Here is an 18,958-nt window from a genome sequence, read left to right as displayed (position 1 = left end):
CGCCGGCGGGGTGGCGGCCCCGGGCTCGGCCCGGCCCGGCCCGGCCCGGCCCGGCTCGGCCTGGCTGGGCCCCGCGAGTGGCGGCTCGCCGCGGCCGGCCGTTGGCACGGCGCTGCCGCCCTGCGCCGTGCGGTGCCGTTGCTATAGCAGCGCCCGCCTCATCCTCGCGCTCAACTTTCGCCCCTCGTTTAAAAGCGAAGGAGGGTGGTGGGGACGCGAGTGCGCACCCGCGGGAGGCGGCGGCTCGGCTCGGCTCGGCTCCGCTCCGGGAGCGGCGCCCTTCGCGCCGGGCTCCGCCGGTCTTGGCGGCCGCGGTCACGCAGGGAGCCATTTTGCCGAGCGGGCGGAGGGTCCCGGGGCGGAGGGTCCCTGCGCGCCTCCGCGTCCCGCTCTCTTTTTTCCCCTGTAACCTGCGCGCTCTTGCTTTATTTTATCTCGCCCCTCAGCTTCTGCCAGAAATAGTCCAGCATGCCGATTGCCCACTTACTGGAGCTATGGAAGAGGATCGAGGTGGAGCCCATGGAGACGGAGGTAAGCGGGGCCGGGGAGGGGATGGGGGCTGCCAGCCTCCCTTCCCGCGGGGAGGAATCGCCTCAGGGCTGTTCCAGATGTCATGAAATGGGGTGTAACTAGTGTCCCTCATCCTCTCCGGTAAGTACCCGGAGCGGGGGGAGAGGCGAGGCCGAGACACCTGTTGCTCCCGAAGCCGCAGGCGGCTGTTGAAGACCAGGGCGCCGCGGGGATGCTCTGCGCCCTGCGGCGGGTCGCGCGGAGGTCGCGCAGTCGGTAACGGCTCAAATGGCCCCGCTGCCAGGCGCCGCTCCAGGGGCTGATCGATGCCGGTTTCCTTCTAGACCTGTCCTTCTGACGAGTTTGAATCGGAATTGTACTCGAGGGATTTGAGGCTGCTTTAAGCGATAGCATGTAAAACGGAGGGAAACCTGCAGAACAGACCGAGTGGGATTCACTTAACGTTTAAATGTAAGCCTATGTAACCTTTAATTTGAGGCTGGGATAGTTTTCTGGTCAGCTAGGTTTGATTTTTTTTTTTTGTGTTGCTTCTCTCTTACTTGAACTACTCATCTTTAGATTAGATTAGATTTTGATTCTGAGCTTCCTTGCGTTTGTTTTAACATCAGCACAAAACTAGAGCAAGTCAGACCCTCTTCTATTATGTCTGAGCACAAGACTATGCTTTCAGGATCGTGCTGGAAATGCATAATGCTGTAAGAACTAGCTGGCTACTGTATGATACAGGCTCATTGTATTTGTCTTGTAGAGCTTTCATTACCTGCAATTTAAGATTCTCTTACTTGTGTCAAGAAAAGTATCATCATCTTGTCTCTGTGCAAACAGAGATACAGTGGGTTCCTGAGTATTTCTGGGTCTCTTGAGTAACACAACAAAAATTATGTGGTTTTGGTCAGTTATTTCCAGTACAAAGTACACATTTGTAACAGGTGGTGTAAACACGTGAATGAAATCTGCAAGGTGTGGGTTTTCTTGTGTTTGTTTTTTAACATTGATTTTCATTTACACTTAAAGCTCTTCTGACTTGGTCAGAGTTCTGTTTTTTTTTTTTGTTTTGTTTTGTTTTTTAATGTAACTTAAACAGCCAGGTTACAGGGGACACAAGTTTGTGTCTCAGAAAAGGAGCTGCTGAACTCTGGAAAAGATTTCATTTCATAGCATTAATTTAAATACATTATAGTATCACCTTTCACATCATTTTTTATGTATTATACCACTATAGCTCATTCTCGGTCTCTACATGAGGAACAAGCTTGGGGGGGCTTAGAGAGGTTTCTGTTGTGTAATTTACTTTTAAATGTTGTCACTTGCTCTGATTTGTGTAATGCAAGAAACCTGTGCTGACAAACATGCTATATCTAGGTAACAGCATATTGTTTCTGACTATTTAAACAGTTAGCTGATCCCTTGTTCAGTCACTTTCCTGATGAGGGCAGTTGTATAATATGCATCAGGTCCTTCTTCTGTAGCACTGAGTATATTGTAAACAGTTTTCTACTGGAGAGCGTGGAAATGATACTTTCCTTGGCCAGAAAACAAAGTCTGCCTTTCCTTGAGCAAAGTATCTGAGTAAGTTGCATGTGCGTACTTGCTCTCCTTCTTCATCCTTTCCTCTCTCCTAAAATCAGTTTCTGCTTTGTGCATGTCCAGTATTTTTCTTTCTTATCCAGACAGAAAACATTTAAGTCAGTGCTCAGATTGGTGTATCTGCCAGCAGCCCCCGCGAAAAACCTCCCTGGATCATAGCTGAAGCTTTCAGCTTCAGTGTCCATTGCTTGGGACAGTAGCTTTCTATTGTCATCTCTCTTGTTGTTAGAGGAGAATGAGGCCTTTCTTCCAGTTAAACTGAGAAAGAAAGGGTGTGGCGCTCCTTACCAAGTTTAACTGACCCTTTTCCAGAGCTGATTAATCAGATGTTTGATTTCTGCTCTCCTCCCCCTCCTCACCCCTCCGCTTTAAAGAATACTTATAGTTATGAGCTACACAGTTGGTTCTGTCACTCTTGATGCAAGATTTCGCTTGCAAATAATTTAGAGAAGATTAAAGAATGGTAGGTATAAACTTTTGGAGTTTAGATAAGAACAACAGAGCACCATTTATTGTTTTTATCTATTGCTATCTTTAAGCATATTAAAGATATGTTATAACTTACAACCCTTTAAATCATGCTGTAGATAGAATTCCTAAAGCACTGTTTGCTCTAATCTAGTTTAGGTATATGAAATTAATTCCATCCCTTGTGGCCTGTTACCTGCAAAGACCATTCTTTTCAAACAATAATAGCATTTTTTTTAATCTAAGCTGAATGCAGCTTTAACACTAGTGATTGGACTACTTCTAGGGAGCTGTCATGGGCTCTGAATCTGTGTGGGATAAAATGTTTTCATGATTGTCTGCAAGTTGTTCTTTTTCACTGAAGCTTTTCACAGTTAGTAGATAAGTAGACAAGGAGGGAGACGGTTTCTTTCTCTTGTACATATGGACCTCCTCCTTCCCTCCCTCTAATGCCAGAAACCCTTTTAAAATAGATGCTTTTATGAGTAGCTATGGATGACTCAGGTGAATGACTTGCAAATATTAAGGACAGCATTTATAGTAAATCAATTCCTCTATAAGGAGGAGTGCAGGGAGGGCATGTTTTGTATTATGTGTGCACAAGGAAAGACTGGAGCAAAAATCCTACATCCTTCACCTGTTGACTCTGGAGGGCATTAATTGTGTCTGACAAGTAAGCAAGGAAATTAGGACATTTAATGGCTCTGGAATTCCGGTGTGCTTGGGCAAAGTTATTGATCCCTCTCAATTTGGATGGATGGGGTAGTGAATTACAGCCTTGGGAATATTTCCCTAAGAAAGGGCTGCATGATCAAGCTTGAAGTAATCTTTCTACCCCTTTCTCAAAGGGCTCACAACTTAGTAGATTTCAGTTGAGCACCCATTAAAAATACAGTATTTGAAAAGGGAGTTGAGTGTTTGAAAAATCTGGCTTGAAGTGTACATGTATTCTCTTTTCCTCAACAAGAATTGTTTTTCCAAATCTTCATTTAGTTTATTCATGAATGATCTTGTTTTATTTCTTTCATTCGTTCTTGTGCCATTTCTATTGACAAACATGATTTTGACTGTTCATCAGCAACTTTGTGTAATAGTGCTCACCCTTCTGTGTACTCTTTCTTTAAAGAAACTTTCTTTTAGCAGATGAAAGGGTAAGTGCAAATTTTTCAGCCACTAATAGCTGAAGAAAGTAGAATCAGTCATGTACTGATTCAGCAAATAGGAAACTACAACAAAGCTACACACTATCTGTTAGAGAAAGATCTTCATAAATTCAAAGGTTGTTACCTACACTAAGCGTGAATAATTAAACATGTCTACTGCAGTAGTGCAAGTCTGGAGTGACTTTATTGACTAAAAGTAAACAGATTCCATTTTTGCTAGAATTTGGCTTAGAATTCTGTTTGTCCTAATAAACTGTATTTATGAGATGTTTTTTCTTCTCTTCTCTCTTCTGTGTTCACTAGCCTGTGGTAGAAGATGCTACCCTGGATGAAGAACCTATAAAAGAGGTAAATCTATGCATAATCTATGTATTTGTTAATCACTTTCTAATATTTGTGTGGTCATAATATAATCTTCTGCCTTTATGGAAATAAAATGTCTCTAGTGCTTCTTTTCCACATGCTTTAAGGCCTGAAGATGCAAAAAGAACCTGCTTTTCCAGTCTCTTACTACACTGTCAAGTTAAAAATCAAGAATGGAGTTGTTCAGCTGGAGGTTAGGAAACTTTATTTTACAGATATTACTCTTCTACTGATAGTTTTCCAAGAAAAAAAAATAGAAAACTTCTCTAGGCCTTTACATTTCCTGTAGCAAAGACAGTGTAACGGCCTCAGAAAGAGTAGTGGTCATCATAAAAATGTTTGCATAAGTAGCAGTGAATTGTACCTGGTGAATTAACCCTAAATACTGTAAGGTTTTGAACTCTTTCCTGTTCACTCACTAGACTGAGTTATCTTTCTTGCAAGTCTGATTAATTACTATTGTAGCATTTTACTATTGTGCTAATTTTCTAAAAACAGAAGAAAAATGGTTCTTGCCTCAGAGAGCTTCAGTGCCAAATAGAAGAGACAGAAGGCAGTATGATGATCCAAACCACGTAAGAACAAAAACGTTAATTATGATGAGGCTGAGAGTGAAACTTGTCTTGACTACAGAAACAGCTGCTGCTGACTACAGGTGTCAGTGAAAGGTAATGCTGCTGATGGTTTGAGGGGAGTAAGCAATCTCCAGTACCTTAGCAAACTGGACTTGAAACTTGCTCCTGTGCCCCCTTGCCAGATGTTTCATACACATTGGGAAGCTACTTGGGAAACACCCTTTCTCTTAATGACAGACCACAGTGGCCCCTCTTAACTTATTCAGCACAATGTTATTTTGTTGCTGGGCTTCTTCTAATGCTGATGTGGTGGAACGGTGCTTGAAAGCTCACTGGAGACTTCCTTTTCTTAAAAAGTGAAGAAGACTGCAGCTCTCTTCAGGCCTGAAGGGAGGCTGCAGACTGATGCGATTCTGATCCATAAATTACTGTTTCTCACAGAGAGGGTTTGAAGCGGTAAACAGGAGACCTTATCAATTGTTAAAATTTGTGCTGGGAGAGTGCTTTAAAAGAAATGTATGGGGCTCTCAAGAAAGTAGGAGAGACCTGTAGCAGAAGTGCTAAATAGCCATCCAGACAGAACTAGGTAGGTCCTGCAAGGTTTGTTCCATGAAAATTGCATGGCAAAACTGAAAATGGCTCGACCTGAGTTTACTGCTCACTCCTGTACTGAGTTTCCAAAGACACGTGCTACTTTGGCTTTTCCTTGATGGCTTGTTCTGTACCTAGCCCAAAGTAAGGATTGAAATTAAATCTTTCTGGTAATGCTGTGAAAGACCAGGAATGACATACTTTTAAATGATGTTCTTCAGTATTTGTTCATCCAGCAGTCAGCAGAAGGGTCCCCAGCAACTTCTGCTGATACTGTGCACACTTGTGCAAAGGTGAGTAATAAAATTTGAGGGAGCAAATGTGGATGCTGTCTGTGTAGTCTCATGGTGAGCGTGCACTGCACTGTGCCTCTCTGTAGGGGATATGAACTTACTGGATCCTCAGTGGAAAACCAAGCCTTTATAACAAACAGCAGGTAACGGCTCATATTTTTCATTTTTTCTGGAGATTATGTGTAGATGTAATAGCAGCTTTCAGAAGCTTACTGTGTTGAGTAATCATAGCGAGGAGAGCACAAAACCTTCCACAGCAGTGAAAACTTGATTTGTTACTCTAGTGTTACTGTTATCATGTTGATGTAGATATATTCGTAACATAGAAGAACTGAGGTTGGAAGGGACCTTTGGAGGATGTCTGATCCAGCCTCTCTGTTTGGAGCCAGGTCAGCTACAGCAGGTTGCTCAGAACTGTTTCCAGTCAGATTTTGAATATCTACAAAGATGGAGACTGCACAACCTGTTTGGACAACTTGTTCCAGTGCTCAGTCATCCTCACAGTGTAAAAAAAGGCTTTTCTAATCTTCAGATGGAATTTCCTGTGTTTCAGTCTGTGCCCCTCGCCTCTTTTTCTGTCACTGAGCACCACTGAGAAGAGTTTGGCTCCAGCTTCTTTACAGGCCCCCATCAGATATTTCTAAACATTGATCTGGTCCCCCCTGGGCCTTCTGTTTTCCAGGCTAAACAATCCCAGCTGTCTCAGCCTCCCCTTCTATGTCAGATGCTTCTATCCCTTAATCATCTTTGTGAGCCTTCACCGTACTTGCTCCAGTATGCCCATATCTCTCTTGTGCTGGTGAGCCCAAAACTGGGACCAGCACTCCAGGTGTAATCTCCCCAATGCTAACTAGAGGGGAAGGATCACCTCCCTTCACTTGCTGGCAATGCTCTGCTTAATGCAGCCCAGGATACTGTTGGTTTTCTCTGCTGTGAGGGTGCATTGCAGGCCAGTGTTCAACTTACTGTCCCCCAGGTCCTTCTCTGCAGAGCTGCTCTCCAGCTGGTCAGCCCCTAGGCTGTACTGGTGCCTGGGGTTATTCCTTCTCAGGTACAGGACTCTTGTACTTCCTCACTGACCACTTACCTAGTCCATACTTCCACAGCTTGTCTGTGTGGATATTATGGGAGACAGTGTGACAAGCCTTGCTAAAGTTGAGACAAACAGCATCCACTGTTTCCCTTCCTTATCCACTAAGCCCATCATCTCATCATTGAAGGTTAACAGGTTGGTTAAGCATGACTTTTCCCTTTGTAAATCTATGCTGAATTCTTAATCACCTTCCTGTCCTTCATATATCTGAAAGTGTCTTCCAGGAGGATTAGGTCCTCAATCACCTTCCCAGGGGTTGAAGTGAGGCAGACTGGCTTGTAGTTCCCCGGACCCACCTTCTTGCCGCTCTTGAAGATAGGAGTGACTTGATTTCTTCCAGTCCTTGGGAGCCTTCTGTGGTCACCATGACCTTTCAAAGATGATTCAGAGTGGCCTTGCAATGACATTGGCAGCTTCCTCAGTACTTGCGGGTGCATCCCATCAGGTCCTGTGGACTTGTGTATGTCCAATCTGTTTAAGTGTTCCTTAACCTGCTCTTCCTCTGCCAAGGCAAGTTGTCCTTGCTCCAGGCTTTGCCTCTGGTCTTGGGGGCCTGGAATTCCTGAAGGCCAATCTGACCAAATAAGACTGAGGTGAAGAAGGCTTCGAGTACCTCTGCCTTTTCTGTGTCTGTTGTCACCAGGCCCTCTGCCCCATTCAGCAGTGGGCCCACATATTCCCTAGACTCATTGTGGTTGATACACCTGTAGAAGTCCTTCTTGTTGCCCTTAATGTTCCTTGCCAGATTCAACTGTGGGTAGACATTGGCTTTCCAAACACCATCCCTGCATGCTAGGATAGTTGTTGTGTATTCCTTCTGGTCAGCTATCTGTGCTTCTACTTGTACACTTTCTTTGGATGTTTGAATTTAGTTCGGAGCTCCTTGTTCATCCCTGCTGGCCTCCTGTTGTTTTTGCTTGATTTTTCTGCTTGTTGGGATGGACCGTTCTTGCACTTGGAGGAGCTGATCCTTGAAACCAGTTCTCTTGGACCTCTCTTCTCTCCAGGACAGTCTTCCGTGGGATTCTTCCAAGCAGATTGCTGAACAGGCCAAAGTTTGCTCTTCTGAAGTCATGGGTTACAGTCCTGCTTTTTGTTCCCTCCTTGCAGGATTCTGAACTGCACCATCTCATGGTTGCTGTAGTCAAGGCTGTCCCTGCCTTTGACATCCCTGACCAGCTCTTCCTTATTTGTGAGGATCAGGTGTGGCAGAGCATGTCCTCTCAGGTGACTGAGGAGTCAATGTGTGAGGAAGTTGACAGTGCACTCCGGAAACCACCTGGGTTGCTTGTGCCCTATTGTGTTTTCCCTTCAGCAGATACTGGAGTGATTAAAGTGTCCCGTAAGGACCAGGGCCTGCGAACATGAGGCTTTTACTTGTCTGAAGACCTGATCTACTTCTTCCTGATCAGGCTGTCTGTAGCAGACACCCACCACAACATCAAAGCATATCTGTGGTAATGTAAAACTGACCTGTCAGTAACAGCCTTTCTTCCGTGGTGCTGAAGTAGTAGTCAACTGTGGAGACCATGAAAAATGCTTTCAGACCATTTGTTGTGATCATCACTAGAACTGTCTCAAAACAGCTTAACCAGTATGCATAAGTACTAGAATTGCTGGTATATCACAGCATTTCTCAATGTCTGAAAAAAAACGGCTAACACAAATTACACAGATTGGAACATTCTGGTTTACCGTTCAAAGAGCTGCTCTCATTGCAATATTGGATGAGGCTGTTATTTAAGCTTTTTCATAGTGCTGGGTGAACTTTCCCTAGTTGCTCCTGCTTCAATTGATTGAAGGTCTCAATACACCTAGTATAAACTGTTCAATCTATTATGAAACCTATGGTGGTAATGTATGTCGCGGATGATTTTTAATGCAGATCCAAATGACTGCTTAGCAAAGCAAAAACTTCATGTCTCAGAGTAGTGAAGCTTGCAGGTTACTGGTTAGTATGTGTATTGAAGGTGTACAAAACAACTGTGCAGTTTCTCTGCTGCTTCATGAGAATTGGGTTTTTTTGGTTGTTGGGAATAATCTTAAAACATGAGCTCTTACCCTGTGACAGGAAGGTATTAAATAGAATGGCTGAGGTTTCTTGGTTATGTGTATCTGTATATATGTTTAAAAACTTGTTTAAAGCCTTTGATCGTAGGAATAGACTGACCTTTCAGGAAAAAGCAAATAGGCTTATCAAATGAATGGTATTGCACACAGTGTGGAGAAGTACGATTATGTAATATGACGCAAAAACTCATTAAGCAGGGAAGCCTGGTTAAGATTGCTAGATAACAACAGTATGTGTACTTAACATGATTTTTAAAAAATTTTAACCTGTTTCCTCAGTTCTGAGGAGTATTTTTTTGAGAAGAAAAAAATTACAAAGTAATGAAAAACTGCTTTCTAATCAAGCAATGCATTATCACAGTAAGTGACTCTGATTCCAGAGTCAGAGTATGCTGCTCACCTCTCAAAAACCGGAGCCATAGAAGTCTTCTAGGGATCATTTGTTCCTTTCTCTAAATGTAGATAGTGAGTGGGCTCAAATGCAGGCCCTTACCTGATCACTGAAAACTGATGACCTTGCATGGACCTTTATGAAACTACACTGGTGACATATTCAAGAAACAAATTAATGGCATTTTCTCCTTCCCGTAATTCTTCCGTGAGAAGAATTATGCAGGCAGCACAAGCTGTTTTACCCTTAAGTGTTGGGTTTTTGTTGTTGTTTTTTGATTCTGAAGTACTTGGCTTTTATGAAGGAGTTGGTAGATAACTGCAAATCAGAAAAGTTGATTGATTTTTGGAAATTGATTTTGTGAGTATTTGGGGAATTTATCTATACTATTTTCTAACACTTCTCAGTTTTGAAGTAGGTAATGCAATTTGTTTTGGAATGAGGTTGATCAGGAAACCAACTGAATATTGCTTTTTGTTTAACTCCATGCAAAATTGGGTATATTGAAGCATGTCCTCTACGGAAGTGAAAGGCTTATTCTACCTTTGACCTTTTGTGAAGGTAAAAAGGGAGAGGGGATGGCTGAGGCATGAAATAGATGAAGTGTCCTTTTTTCCCCTTTGCATGCCAGTGTCTTTGTTCAGAGTCCCAGCATTGGAAGATGAGACTATATAGCTGATGAGACTATAGTTGTACTTCCCCCTTTGAAAGAGAATTTTTGTACTTCTGGTCTTTCATATATTGATTTGTTATGTCCTTGTACTTACCAGTGAATCGGAGAGATGTGCATAGGGGAGACATCTGTATAAAAAGAGGAAAAACTGCTTTTTGCTTTTTCTTAATCTCTTTTTCCTGAAGGGAACTGATGCAGCTTGGCCAAATAGAGACATGGAAAATCTGAGGTGTTCTGTGCAACAAAAAGAATGTAGAAAGAGTTGTCATACAAATGGAATGAACTTTGACATTTGAATCGGGTATCATTAAAGTTAAAATATTTATGTTAAAGTTCACTTTCTAGCTATTTTTATTGCATGTTCGCTACTGCTTTTCTTAAATTACTTTTACTGGTTTCAGGTAGTATGCTGTTGTGTCTTAGACACATTGGAGACAATAGCATTTAAGAAAGTAATTTCTTCTGCTAAATGTCCACGAACCTTTTTTGAGACTTCTCAACCACTGTGGCTTGCTCCAGCTAATGCTAAGATGCTGATGTATGGTGAGCAGCAACCCTGCACTGAAACTGCTCTCCTTGCCAAAGGATAATGAAGAGCGACAGATCCTGTTTCTTAGAAACCTTTGAGGTCTTTGAGATCTGAAGATGCACTCAAACTCAATTTTCTTTGAGACTCCTCACCCTAAATGGGGAGGTGATGGGGCACTAGCTGGCAGAGAACGTGGCTGATGACTACAATTGGTGGCAGAGCTTTCCTTACCTCAGATTGCAGCAGGTGCTCACTTTCACTGAAGTGTCACTCAAGTGCATTGCCATGAACTTTTCAAGACTTTATTGAATCAGGACTTTGCTGTGCAAGTGATCTCACTTTACCTGTTCTCGCCAAGAACCTCACCTGTGCTTGGTGTTTTTTTGTTTTTGTTTTTTGGGGCTTTTTTTTTTCCTCCTCTCCTCTCCAAGAGGCACTGATGCAGTGGGATAGTACAATTTGCATAGTTTAGGGAAAGTGCATAAAGGCCAGCAAGGAAGAGGTTTCATGTGTGTATGTGTTTTTGTTTTTCTTGAGTTCACAGAGTTTAGTTATAGACTAACCAGCTAACTGACCATATTTTCCACTAAGTGGACACCCAAACAGTCAACTCTGATTTAATTAATCAGGCAGGCAATCAGGTACATACTAATACATGCTTTGAGAAACTTTTAAATGAATTCTGTAGTTCGGACTGTAGCAGTCATTACTGGGCAAATGTTATGCTGAATTGGGGGTGGGGGGGTGGGAAAACAGTCTTGACAAGCTATCTGCAAGTTGCAAAACACTTAATAGAATTAGGCTGCTTGATTTTGAACAAGGATTATTACTTAAGACAGAAAGTTTGTGGAAAACTGTTTCTTCGTGAAAATGAACTTGTTCCATAATGGCAGTTGGTGCCCCAGAGACTTCTGGCTATGAACTAATTGTGTCATCAGGAGAGGTGAGTCACTTGGCAGTCTCTAGAGTCAAGGATAAATTGTTTCTGTGATGAGTATGGTGCCTCCTAGAGAGCTATTTGTGTGTGCTTGTTTATTTTTTAAGTGGAAACAAACTGCAATCATCTGTGCGTAAAATTGTAATCCTAGGGTGAGAAAGCCCCTTATTCTTCTTTGTTACGGTGAGCTGGGAAATCATTTCTTTTCTCTTCCTTCCCCATCCACATACTCTAGTTTTCTTGCTCACTCTACAGTTTATTCTCTCATGGAAACATACTTGCAGTATTTCTTCCAGGTTGAAATAAGAACTCTTCCCTTGCTTGCCGTCTCTGTTCTTCTTTCCCTCCACACCCAGCTCTTCAATCATTTTAGCAGCTTCCAAGATTTATTTTTTTTTCCTCAAAGAAAAGGTGATGTGGCAAAGAATGAATGAAGCAACACAAGCTCACTACTGGGGTGGAGGGTCTTACCACCTTCCTTTGACTGTGTGTTTTCAAAGGTATGATAGGGAAAAAGTCAGGAGGTAGCTCCAACATTTATGACCAAAAAACCCCCCAAAATACATTCTCAAATGGACATGGCTAGACACAGAGGATTCGTCTTCATTGTAGATGTTTAGAATTAGGCTTCTGTTTCTAAGTAGTTGCATGCTTTGGAGTGCAATTTATTTTATTCAAGACCTAACTAGTCTTCCCTGATGACTAGGAAGGGGAGCCTTGGATGATAATTCATCTGATTGCAGTTGATCCAAATAAGTCAGACCCAGAATTTCTGCAAGTTTGTGTGCTGTGAAGTCAGTTGAAGGTGTGTGTCGTCTGCCTTCTACTGCGGGCAGCGATTTTGCTCTCTGCAAACAGAGCAGTAAATTGATTCCTACCCTCTTGCTGCTTCCGTTAAATTACTGTTTGAATATTCCTTATTGTGAAGAACTTTGTTTCACAGTGAATCGCCTGCTTCCCATTTGACTTTGTTCTCTGTCATCTGAGAGCAGCATCTAGCCATATGACACCGTGTATATAGTAGTAAATGAGAAACTGCAACCCAAATATCATGAGAGGAAAACCTTATCCTTCTATTAGTCCCAGTGTGTCTCAGGACAAAGCATCAAAAAGCTCAACTCAGTAGGCTCTGCTGCTTAACCCAGGAAAAGCAATTTTCAAAGCTGTTAGAGGAGATCAGTCTAAGGACATCAGAAGTTCTGATCGAAGGACCTCTAGTCAGTGCATCTTCATTACCTTCAGGCTTTCACAAGAGTTACACTGTGGTGGAAGTTACATGGGCATATGAAATCTAAGGTTGTTTGGTTTTGCTTTTAATATTTATTGGAAGTTAAGGGGGAAGGTCAGTTTACCTGCTTCTTAAGCACCTAGATGTTTAAAGCTAGAGGAGGCTGAATCTCATTTGTCCAGGGATGTTTAACAAGTGCCAGAAATCCGTGCTGTATGAATACATCTATGGAAGATGGAGGGTTGCATCCACACCAGAAAGGTGTGGGGCTGGATACAAAGATTTGGCACTTAAGGTTGCAGGTAGATATTTATACAGTATTGCTTATGTGAAGCTAATTGCAGATTTTCAGATGCTCAAAACTTTGGTTCAGCATTTATATAAAATTGCTTGCATATCTAAGTTGCTTAAACTAGGTATCATGGTCTGAATTACCTCTTAGTAATTGCATGAAGTTAAAACTGGTAAATATTTTCATTCTGGGTGAGTGAAGAGTTTAGAAAATAAATTCTGACCCTGCCAAAATGGGTCAGAATCAATTTCCTGATCACTGTTTTTGCCTCTGTTTTATAGCTGTTTTCTTCCCTTCTTAATTGCTGTGTTTGTGTGAAATGGGTAATTAGCAAACTGATTACTAAGTTCTTTCAGTCCTGTCTAGGATTTCTCTTTCTGCTACCAAACCTTGGTGGGAGTGGAGGAGACAGACGGACACACACTGTGTACTAATCAGCAATTGCATGTATAATGGCTGATCAGAGCAAGGATTGTCCATCACTTTCATTCATGACTTGTGTTATTTGTGGTGCCCTGAGTTTTAAGTAAGGTGCTTGAGCATATTTACCTATATGTAGGCACTTGAATAAATAACTTTATTTTTTGATACACTGGAGCAAACACAATTCTTGCTTCAAGTAATCAGGAACTGGGGGATCTTCAACACTTACCCAATCTAAAACTTTTCTGGAGGTGCATTTTTTTTGTTGTGGTTGTTGTTTTGCTCGAGTCCAAGTCTCGGTTTTGGTCAGTGTATTTAAACATTTTTCAACTGCAGTGAGAAGGGAATCCCAAAATATTTAGCAGTATCTGTTACAGAAGAAAGTATTCCAAACAGAAGAATGAGCGATACACTACTATAAAAATGCCGATAGTCTCATGTACAGTAGTGTTATGTTTAAGTGTGAGGGGGTTGCTTGCTGTTACATACTAATACATAGGTATGTTTAATGTATGTTGAGTTTCACCTGTATTTTTCTACAGAAGTCCTTTATTGTGATAAGCATTTTTTAGAGAGACATCTTGTACAATTACCTGTTGCAGCAGCTTTTAACATGATTTTCTTTATTTTTAAGGAGACTGAAGCTTGTGAATCACCCTTCCTACAAAAGGTGCTGAAACAAAGGATGAAGCTGCAAAAGTAGTGTTTTGGTTAGGTTAACGAGCATTCTCTGAGTGGCTGGCACCTTGCTTCAAATTGTTTCTGGCTTACATGGAAGTGTACCTGTTTTTTTCCACCTCCTGTGGCACGTGCCAGCGGGCTGTGTTACAGATTACAGCATTGGTAGTTGAAGGTGCAGAATGCCCTGCTTGGAATGCCACAGTTGTGGTCTTGGAAGCTATCTTGAGCATTTGGTTCAGCTGAATAAGGCAGTAATTCTCTCTTCCCCCCCCCCCCCCCCCCCATATGCTTTTAGCTAAGGATGTCTTTAAAATGCTTGATCTCTTAGTCTTCTTTCAAATCATTCTGGGAGGCTTCTTAGAAAGGGAAGAGTAACTGGAGAAGAAGGGCTATTTTATATTTCTAGTAATAAAGCCACAGCATAGTGATGCTTAGCACCTCTCAGCCTCCCAGACTTGGTATTGACTTGGTTGCAGAGGGGTGGGGTGATAAAGTCTACTTAGAGGGAAAGTTTCCTAGTGCAATTTCCTATGGGCTGGCCTGTTTGTCAGCACACAGAACAGTCCAAAAGTGGCCTTTGCTCCTCAGCCCTGTGGGTGCCAGGCATAGCTAGAGCACAGTTCCTGCAGGGCTAGGCACCAAGCAAGGTTTGATTCACATGGAGGTGTGTCTGGGGAGGCCCTCCAGTTCAAACCACCTGCTAGGGTCTCCACAGATGCATAAATGATCTCTCACACTGTTAGCAATTGAGTGTGCGGAGAAGATAATGTCAAAGTCTAGCTCTAACAAATTTTATTTAAGTTTTATGTTAGACTGGCAACATACTTACAGTAAGGACTTGAATTTCTCATCTCTAACTTTTGTAGTAGCTTAGAGGCTAGTTAAGTAATTGTACACTAAGTTCTGATGACAGATACAGAGTGGGTTGGTTGGCACAGAATTTTTATTGATTCTCTTTCCTGTGAATTGGATTATCTTTGCAGAGTTCACTTTCAGGAATACCTACATCGATGGACAGTGCTTGCTATATATTTTGTTTAATGCGGGGAATATAGTATTTCTTGCAAGCTGAGATAAGAGGACAGCCACAAGGTGTTTCCTCAGGAACTGTCTGACCTTTCATAGTGTAGGATGTTGATGTTTTTTGGATATTTTTTTTTTGCTTGTTTTTAATGGCTGGAGATGAAGATGCTTCTGGCTATTGCAGAACGAGTTGAAACAGACTTAAAAATCAAACACCTCTCCCCCTTCGCTTTTGTTGTTTTTTTTTTGCTGTGGCATTTATCTAGTATCTGTTCTCTGATATTTCCATGTAATTCTTTTTCTGTGCTTGCGGTCGGGGCATTACAACTCGTTCATGGTATTTAAATTGGTATCTTGGTGACATTTAAAGGTGTGTTGCAGACATACTTACAGGCAACAAGTGGACAAAAAATTTTACTATCTGGTGATTTAACAACTGTGCATATTAGTGAACACATGTGAGTCTTCTTTCTAACTTTTTTCTTATGACACACAGTTCTGAATGAGATAAACGTGACTCTGGGTTAGCCATGTTAATATTTTTGTGCATATTAAGGGAGAGAGCTTGTTGTCCTGTGGCAATATACTGAACCTCCTGTTAAATATGATAATTTATGCCTGGCAGAAATGTTACATGGTAATCCTTGCCCTGTTGAAAGACTTAGCCTTCAGCTTTATTGGTAGAAGGCCAGCTATGCATTTACTTATAGATAAGCCACTGTCCATCAGGAAATGTATATGTGCAGAGCAAATGCTTACAGTATGCTTATGCAGGCTAATCTGAGTAGAGCGTCTCATCCTTTTCATTGAGCAGAGGTACTGTATCTCAACTGTACAGCTGGAATGAGATCAGTCCCAGGCCCCGGGAGAGAAAGGACCATTAAAATACTGCTTTACCTAGCTCACTCTTCTTGCCTTTTCTCATTCTCCTTTAACTAATGTAGACATACCCTGTGTGAATAACTGGAAGAGCTTCTTTAGATACAGCAGTTCCTTATCCCTGGCAGACAGCTGGGGGAAGCATAGAACTATGCCATAAGTGCTACACAAGGCAGATGCTGACTGCAGTGGAGGCAGTGTAGGACTCTGTTTTCTCTGGCTGTCTGAATATAATAGCTTGTGCCATTTTGAGGAGGAAATCTAACTCGGCTTAGTGTGTTCATTTCAGTATAAGAGAAGACCTTCTGGAGGATGGGGAACACTTGCAAATCCTGCTCATTTTGTTGAAGCAGAAAATACAGGTGCTGGATGCCTCCCCTGTAGCAGTTACAGCATGACTAATGTTGGGTGAGTTTCTGCCACAAGCTGAGAGAGGGAGCTTGGGCTTTGTCTTCCTTTGCCACAGTGAAAAGGGCAGAGAAACCCTATGAAATTCTGTTCTGCCATTGGTTTGCTGAGAGATCCTCCAAAAGTGTCTTGGGGGAGGGGAGGGGTGAGAGAGAAACTGGAGAAGCTGTTTCTCTTGGTTCCTATTTTTTTTTCTCTTCCAGTTACACCTGGCTATCAGGCACTGTCTGAATCACAGAATGCTTGAGGTTGGAAGTGATGTCTGCAGATCAACTAGTCCAACCCCCCTGCTCAAGCAGGGTCACTTAGAGCAGGTTGCCCAGGACCTTGTTCAGATAGCTTTTGAATATCTCTGGGGATGGAAACTTCACAGCCTCTCTGGGCAAGCTGTTCCAGTGCTCAGTCACCCTCACAGTTCAGGTGGAATTTCCTGTGTTTCAGTCTGTGCCCCTCGCCTCTTTTTCTGTCACTGAGCACCACTGAGAAGAGTTTGGCTCCAGCTTCTTTACAGGCCCCCATCAGATATTTCTAAACATTGATCTGGTCCCCCCTGGGCCTTCTGTTTTCCAGGCTAAACAATCCCAGCTGTCTCAGCCTCCCCTTCTATGTCAGATGCTTCTATCCCTTTATCATTTTCCCTGTACTTGCTCCAGTATATGCATGCTTTTCTTTTATGGCTGAACCCAGAGCTGGACCCATCACTCTAGATGCAGTTGCTCCAGTGCTGAGTAGAGGGAAAGGATTACTTCCCTAGACTTGCTGGCAGTGCTCTTCCTAGTGCAGTCCAGGATACCATTGGCCATCTTTATAAATAAATTGGTTATTCACATATATCATTTATATAAATATATAGTTTACCTTTATATATAAAATATATTGTCTAGGTCACTTAATTTGAGGGTCACTAACTCATGATGTTAAAACTGTCTTTCATCTCCTTGTAAAAATAAAGAAAAAGATCATGTAGATAAGATCATGTAATGCTTTTATTTATTTATTTATTTTTAAAGCTGGTCTGAGTCACATTAAGCTCTTCACCGCCAAACAAGTTAGAAATGTTCAAAATTAAAATCCCCCAAATGAAGTTTCACCTAATCATGTGACTCCAGTAGTCAGAGCTTTAGAGTAGGTAGAACACAAGGCTTGCTTGTGGAGGTTTGGCAGTATAGATTTTCCTATGGAGGATGTCTCCTGTCCCATGGTCTGTTCAGCTGCAAAACTCTCATTTTCCAGTGTCTGGACTAGGGAGCATCCATAGGTGAAAGTACCAACTAAATCAGAAAAATCTGTTGGGTACCTCCATCTGTGATAGGGGGAGTGTCACATCTCCTGTTCTATGTTTATGTTACTGATAAACATTTTAAGTGACTCTGTTTAGAGGAGGGGAAAAAGATATCTTTTAAAGTCATTCTGATACATTAGGTTTTTGAACAACGAACACTGAAGTAATTTCAGAGAGGGCAATGTACGTGTCTTAAGAGGCTGCTGGGATAGGTTAAGTTCCGTATGAAAAGAAGCTAAGGGATGACAACATAAACTTTGACTAATTGGTGTGTACTCAGCTTCTGAAGAGCCTAGTCCATGCTATTTTGGCAAGCATTGCTATATTGACTTGAGCTACTTAGACTGAAGCTAGCAAAAATCCTGCAGTCAAATTCTAATTGCAGTGTAGACATACCCACAGTCTGTTTCCATGGGGAAAAAGATGATTCTTGTTTAAAGAATTGTACTGAAAATTCCCATACTCTGATATTGTCTGCCCTGTAAGCAAACAATTGTGCAGCAGTTTGTTGTTAAAAGATGTCAAGGTTGACAGGTTTTGAACTTAATCAGTGCAAACAATAGTGTTTTGCTTGGTAAATCCTTAGTATTTTCCTAATAGGACAAGACTTATATGACTGCCCTGACAGTATGCTTCCAATAGTAATTTTTAAATATGGCCAGCTTCAGTCAGACTTGAAAGTGGGGTAGGCACCCTAGAGACATCCCTATTCTCAAGTTTTCTGAAAATCAGCAGATGAGGGGAGGTGAGAGACTCAAAACAGTGCCCTACCAGGGGAGGAAAAGGCAGAATTCCACTTGGCAACAGCCAACGGGCTGGTACGTGCTGTCTGATCAGTTAGCATATATTTTTTCCTTGCGTGTCTCTGTGACCCTCCAAAAAAGGAAAAGAGAAGGAAGGAGTGTGAGGGACAATGGCTATAAATCTGTTGAAAACCAGCCTCTGTTAGTTCTGTTTCTTGCAAAACAGCTTTTATTTGCTTTTCTTTCCCCCTGCAGTAATCACAAGTGGGAAATCCTTGCTCCCCCAAAATAAGCATGGAAGTCTGTCAGCTTCATGTGCTTAGAGAACCAGACTGCAGAGTGCTTTTGCAGCTATATGTACATGTTGTTCCCCCCAGTGTCCCCCCCCCCTTTATTTTGCTTTACTTTGATCTCTTTGCAAGACTAGATCAGCTTTGAGAGAAAATGCATTTTAAAAGAAAGCATGTTATTACTTAGCACTTTTCTGTGACAACAAAAAGCAGGCTGTGTTCTTGCAAACTCAGTGCTATACAAATATGAACCTTATTTGTTAAGGAGGGAAGCACTGTGCTGCACTTAATAAATACTGGTCTTCTGTGTGTGACTTAACTAGTTTCAGCCATGCTATATTGTAGACAATACTGACGCCTAGTGCAAGTTAAGTAAAACTGAACAAATGGCTTTTGAAGCTCTTAAAAAGTACAGAAGAATGTACTTTAAATTTAGGGTGACTTG

At 42.0% G+C, this 18,958-nt stretch overlaps 1 protein-coding gene across 2 annotated transcripts in view; it reads left to right on the top strand.

The window, feature by feature from the left end:
• The first annotated feature begins 335 nt into the window (after nucleotides 1-335).
• RPS6KA2 (ribosomal protein S6 kinase A2) overlaps nucleotides 336-18,958 on the top strand; it is a 322,442-nt gene continuing 303,819 nt past the window's right edge. Inside the window, exons 1-2 of one of the 2 annotated variants that reach the window (XM_026109854.2) lie at nucleotides 336-531; nucleotides 4,053-4,097. In XM_026109854.2, the coding sequence (XP_025965639.1) occupies nucleotides 469-531; nucleotides 4,053-4,097 (108 nt within the window). In that variant the 5' untranslated portion in view covers nucleotides 336-468. Of the gene's footprint in view, nucleotides 532-864; nucleotides 982-4,052; nucleotides 4,098-18,958 lie in introns of those variants that run through there. The other variant, XM_064509229.1, reaches the window with a different exon arrangement.

Source organism: Dromaius novaehollandiae, chromosome 3 (genome assembly GCF_036370855.1).
Source record: "Dromaius novaehollandiae isolate bDroNov1 chromosome 3, bDroNov1.hap1, whole genome shotgun sequence".
Lineage (NCBI taxonomy): Eukaryota > Metazoa > Chordata > Aves > Casuariiformes > Dromaiidae > Dromaius > Dromaius novaehollandiae.
This window is presented reverse-complemented; position numbering and strand designations above follow the sequence as displayed.